Raw genomic sequence first — 6000 nt, 5'->3', positions numbered from 1 at the left:
GGTGAGGGAACAGGATAGGGGCAAAAATATATTAATTTTATCTTGAGAGGAAAGGGATCAGATATTTTAATAGAATAAATATTATGATAAAAGAACAGAGGAGAAAAATGTGAGAATCAAGAATAACTTATCTAATTGTACTTAAGTTAAATGTATTTTGATTATTATTGTAATAGGTTTAGTTAGAAGTTGTCAACACCTTTAAAGCCAATGTAGTACAAAATATGTCAAGGTGTTTGATTTTGTTTCAATGGCTCCTCTCCTTCTCTGAATATTTTATATCTATGCTGTCTACTGGTATGTGAGGAACTGGTTCTTTTTATTATTCCTGCTGTTGAAGGAACAATACAAACAACTTCCAGGAAACAGAACTGTCTGCAACAGAGCTGTTCTCAAACTGGGATAGCAGGGAGTGAGGGAAATTTTACAAAGCCTGAGTGAGATTGTCAGCAGCAATACACTCACAACAAAGCCTTTCCTCAACAATGGGAGAAAACTGTGTATAACTGCTTTTAAATTAATTCCCAAAAGATAATCTCACTACCGAGGGATGAGAATTAGGAAAAGTCTGTGGTGGTGGTAATAGCTGTGTGGGGGAAAAGGAAGTTCAGAGTCCTATCATTGCAACAAATCTTTGCTGCTTGGCACCTGCTTTTGAATGTAAACTTCGGAGTGGGACATCTCTCACCTGGTTTGAAGAATATAAGGTACAAATCAGCACATTCCCCCGGAGGGAAAATTTGTCAAGGTGTGTGTGTGTGGGGGGGAAGCATCACGTATGGAACTGTAGGCTTCACGGGGACATGCAAGTAGGGAGTTGGGGGAATCATCCCTCCTTCTCCAGGACAGCGATCACTACCCGCATATGGGGGAGAATAACAACTACCTCACCCGCGAATTTGACAAGCTGTAGGCAAACGATCCGCTGGGACTGGAGAAGGCGCCTCTCTCCCCGCCGCCGCCGCCGCCGCCCCCCAGTGCGAACGGCAAAGGAGAACATTCCTCCTCCTGTATAACATGAGTGGCCACAGCAAGCTGGCTGGAGGGCACGGGGTGGGCGTGGCAAAGCGCAGGCACTTTACCTGCCACAGTTCCGGACCGAGAAGGAAAATTATGTTTCAGCCCTTAATGAAGCTCAATCTTCCCCCAACTGGGCCCCGCCACCGAGGGACACCCACCTCCGCACACTATTCTGCCTGGGACTCGGGAATCCCCGGGATTAAGCACTCCTCTCCCTCTCCCACACAAAGGGACTCCGGATTATAGCCCCCCAAACACCCGATTAAATACCTCCCTCGCATTCATAGTCTGGATTAAAGCCCCTCTCTGGGGCTGGTTACCACTCCCCCAATCCGGATTACATCTCACCATATTTTCGACTCACCCCTATAGGTAGGCTACGGCCCCCTTTCAACCGGGATTAAAGCCGCCCCGTTTCTCCGAGGCTAGATTACAGACACGCCCTGCCCCGACCCATCCTGCGCTGCCCTGTGCTGTCTGCCCCGCCAGGCAATCCCCACCCCCCGGCCTCCCTTGCCCCCTGGCCGCGGGAGCCGAAGCCCATCAGCCCCAGTGAGCTGTGGAGGGGGAGGTGCATCCTGGGAAGGAGCAGCCCGACATGGGTCTCCGCCTGGGCGACTCGCAGCCCCTGCCACCGCCTCCTCCGTGCGCTGCTCCCCTGAGCCGCCCGCCGGCCGCCGCCCGGAGCTGAGCCGGGTGGGGGGGAGGAGGCACTCGGCGGCCTGGCCCGGAGCGGCGGGGGGACGCGGCGCTGCCCGCCCCGCATGAGGGAAGGGGGGGCCGTTCCCACCCGCTCTGCTCGGTGCCCGTTGCCGCCGCCCCGTACACAGCGCCCGAGCGCAGCCCCCGCGCCCCGCTCGCTGCCCCGATGATGGACAGGAACTACCCGCCGACTCCCAGCTTCGCCGACCCGCTGGCTCCAGCCGCCGCCGCGCAGCCAGCCGCCACCGCCGCCTGGGCCTACGAGCGAGGCGCGGGCAGCCTCAAGCCCAGGTAAGGAGGGTCCGCCGGGGGGCTGCGCCAGGAAAGGCCGGGGACTGAGACGGGGCCTTCCCCGCATGGGGGCGTGGGGGTCACCGGCGCCCTCTCTGGGGGGCTCCTCCGCGCGGTGCGAGCCAAGCGGGGCGGAGAAGAACTTCTCGCGGGTGGGGAGGGCCTGAGGGGCGTCCCCCGGGGCTGGGCCCTCCAGGGAGCCGGGGCTGCAGGAGGGAGCCGCGGGGCACGGAGCCGGGCTCTGGGGCGCAGCTGGGGCCCGGCGGTAAGGAGCAAGGCCGCGGGGCAGTAACTGGGCCACGGCGCGCTGCTGGCGGGGGCGAGCTGGCGAGAGCTGGAATCCGGGCTGGCGTCCCAGCGGCCCGGCACACGCACGTTCGCAATGGCCAGGGCAGCTTTTCTTTCTCTCCCCCAGCAGCAGTGGGCCCCCGGGGGTGGATGCAGGCTGGCAGGAGGCGCCTTTCCTCTAATCTGCGGTCCCAGGGCTGGAGTTTGTACCAGGTTCTGAACAGTCAATGAGGGAGGCTAATCTGAGCAGGGAAAGTTGCTGGTTTCCCCATTCTCCAAAGGTCTGTGTTAAATCTGCAACTAGGGTTCAAGAGTTCATGTTTTCCTCCAGCGATTCCTAGGGAAGCCCAATATAGCGAACGTGTATCTCGATCTGTACAAAAGAGTAACATTCTCCCAGTGCATTAAACTGCGAAACGGTAACATTAAAAGCGGCCCAGTGAAAGGCGTGGTCCAATTTGTTAATGGCATGGACTAATAAGAGATGCGGTGTCAAGAACAATACTGTGTCTTGTAGGTGCAGCCCCTGAATTGCGAGGCTACAAATGCTGGGACATTGAGAGCTTCTAGTGACCTCATCCTAAACCACCATGGGGAAGCTCCCGTGTTTATGATCTCACCCCAAACCTCTTCGCTATACTCCCAGCTTTGTTTCACCCTTTATTTTGGATTATAGCATCTTATTATTACTCTCCTGTTGTTCAGGGTTGCCTTTTCCTTATAAATCTCTATTTTCAGAAGTGCAGTGCTCCCTCTGTGCAGAAACTTGTCCAAGTGGATTCAGCCCCTTTTTAGAAAAGCTTGGAGAAAAAAATTAAAAGTAAAAATATTATTTACAAAAGATTTTATTGGGTCAGGTTTGCTTATATATTGTATAACTCAGGTTAATTTTGTTAACTTAAAAAAATACAAATCCTAAAATTTTCCAAGTGATCAGTCTCTGTTTTGGCTTCTTTTTATTATTATTTAATAATTATATTGTCTGTCTATCTTAGGTATATGTGCAGCTCCAAATTACTGTAGTATATAAGGCAAAATACAGTGTTAGTGTAAGCATAACATGAAAATGGAATCTCTTGTTGCTATGCTAATATTTGGTCACTTAAACTTGAAATCTTCTTTTTCCTCTCCTCTTCCCCCTGCTGTAATGGGATGGGTTTTCCTGTATTGAGGAGTTTAGGGTTCCCCTCACCCTTGTTAAGTGGTTTAAAATATAGCTTGCTCTGTCTACATCCCTTCTCCCTGCAAGAGTCTCATATTTAATGCATTCCATGTTTATATTAGCAACTGTTCAATTATTCAGATTACATACAGTGACAATGAATATTGGAACCCACCAAAATGGAGGTTTAGCACTTTGCTGTTGGCATATGCAGTAGGTTTGAAAACAACAAATAATCTATAAGGATTTTTAATCTACACATTTTTTCTCATATAAAGACTGACACCATATTGTAACAACTCAGCGTAGCTGCAGGTCACAGTCTACACTCATTGGTTTGCAAATACAATTTTGTATTATAGATTATACAAACTCTAGATAAATAATACATATGTTAAATTAAGCATAAATATAAAAATATATATTTAACCAAGTTAAATTATTGTGAAAGGTATAAACAAATGAGGTATTTGTCAGTTGTTAATTATTATTTTTGTTTTAAGTGTTGTCCATAGTGTAATGATATTTTAGAGGCCTGAAACTAAAGCCTTTTTCTTTACTGAATATTTTAAACACTTACCGTTAAGAGAAAAACACAAACAAATGATTAAATAAACTTTGTAAGCACATTACAAATAGGTCATATTGGCCAAACTTATTGACAGCACTTAAAACTAAAGTCTAACACTTATTCATGTTGCAAGTTCAACATAGGTAGAGACAGTGTAAGAATCCCCACAGTGCCTTGCTGGTGTGTGTCCACCATTTTTGAAGGCCTGCTTCTAGGGGTGAGCAAGAAGGTCAAAGATTGAAGTAGCAAGGAGACTGAACTGCTCTCTCACCCCATAGCCCTCAATTATCCACAGATCCCGATGTTTGATGGGCTTGCTAGAAATTCAAAATGAACTAAAAAGGAATCTTGATATTACATTGGATTCATCTAGCCAAAGCTTTCAATACCAATTCTCTTATGAATCAACATTTAATGTCAATTTTCAGTGGCAAACACTGAAATAAAGCTATTTAAAGGACAGGTTTAAAGTAAGCCTAAGGCTACGTCTACATTGCACACCGCTTTTGGCAGCGTGTATGGTATGTGTAGTGAAAAGCACTGGCAGTGGGAGGCAGCAGTGAAAGGTTTCAGCAACTCACTGCTGCCAGAGACTTTCATTGCCATGAGGAAAGGCTCTGGTGGAAGAAGGTAGAGGGGAAAGGCTGATCCCCACTGCTGGAGCCTTTCCCTGCAACAGAGTGGCCAGAACCTCCCCCGCTGCCAGTCTTTACCTGCAGCGGGGAAGGGATCCAGCAGCCGGGAGCCTTTGCTCACTGCTGAAGTCTTTTTCTGTGAAGTGGAAAAACTCCAGCAGCTGGGAAGTAGTGGGATACTACACAGTTAAAAACAGCAGTGTAGACAGGAAGGCATGGCTTGGGCAAGCAAAGAGCTGTGTAGGATATATACTCGGGTACATACCCACAGCCTTCAGGAGTGTTTGTACTCCACTTACTAAGCTGTTCTACACTGCTACTTAAACCCATGTGAGGGCGGCTAACAAATACCTACTCTACACGCTACTGAAAGAAAAATGCAGTGTAGATGTAAAAGGGGAGTCATATACCTTGTTGTGCCCCACCAAGTCCTGAATTGCAGGGAGAACTTCTAAATGTGAGACAGTAATTCAGGTTATGTCTATATCAGGGGTAGACAACCTATGGCACATATGCCAAAGGTGGCATGTGAGCTGATTTTCAGTGGCACTCACATTGCCCAGGTCCTGGCCACCGTTCCAGGGGCTCTGCATTTTAATTTAATTTTAAATGAAGCTTCTTAAACATTTTTAAAACCTTATTTACTTTACATACAACAATAGTTTAGTTATATATTATAGACTTATAGAAAGAGACCTTCTAAAAACATTAAAATGTATTACTGGCATGCAGAACCTTAAATTAGAGTGAATAAATGAAGGTTCGGTACACCATTTCTGAAAGGTTGCCAACCCCTGGTCTATACTGTGCACCTTCCAGCCACACAGCTGTGCTGCTATAGCAGTGCTGTTGTAAGGTTTGCAGTGTAGCTGCTCTTTCTGAGCTCTCTCCTCCCGACAAAATAAAACCACCCCCAACGAGAGCATCTCCCACTGACAAAGCGCTGTCTACACCGGTGCTTTTTGTGAGTAAAACTTTTGTTGGTCAGGGGGATGTTTTTTTTCACAGCCGTGACCGACAAAAATTTTACTGTCAAAAGTGCAATGTAGACATAGCCTCAGTCTCCATGCTAGTTCAGTCCTTGACCTCTCTTTAGAGTACCTACAAAGATGCCAGTTTTAATAGTTTTTATTTCTGGTGTGGGCCTTTGTCCATAAGAATATGAACACTTCAGATAGGCCACTGAACAGGTTCCTGAAACAAATGCTTCTAGAGGAGACAGGCTACATATCCTTTTACCAGTGCAAAAAGACATTCAATTTCTAAATGTTTTTGAGTCTTTTTTTCTTCTTCCTTCCTGCTTCTTTGAAAAATTAATCCCTTTCTGTATT

The 6000-nt window shown here is 47.5% G+C and overlaps 1 protein-coding gene across 3 annotated transcripts in view; it reads left to right on the top strand.

Annotated features, from left to right (window-relative positions):
- The first annotated feature begins 1597 nt into the window (after nt 1-1597).
- Nucleotides 1598-6000, top strand: part of QSER1 (glutamine and serine rich 1) — an 85286-nt gene continuing 80883 nt past the window's right edge. For 2 of the 3 annotated variants that reach the window (XM_054025260.1, XM_054025259.1), the window contains exon 1: nt 1598-2013. In XM_054025260.1, the coding sequence (XP_053881235.1) occupies nt 1889-2013 (125 nt within the window). In that variant the 5' untranslated portion in view covers nt 1598-1888. The remainder of the gene's footprint in view (nt 2014-6000) is intronic. The other variant, XM_054025258.1, reaches the window with a different exon arrangement.

This window comes from Malaclemys terrapin, chromosome 4 (genome assembly GCF_027887155.1).
Source record: "Malaclemys terrapin pileata isolate rMalTer1 chromosome 4, rMalTer1.hap1, whole genome shotgun sequence".
Classification (NCBI taxonomy): domain Eukaryota; kingdom Metazoa; phylum Chordata; order Testudines; family Emydidae; genus Malaclemys; species Malaclemys terrapin.
Note: the sequence above shows the minus strand (reverse complement) of the source record. Positions and strands in the feature narration are given on the sequence as shown.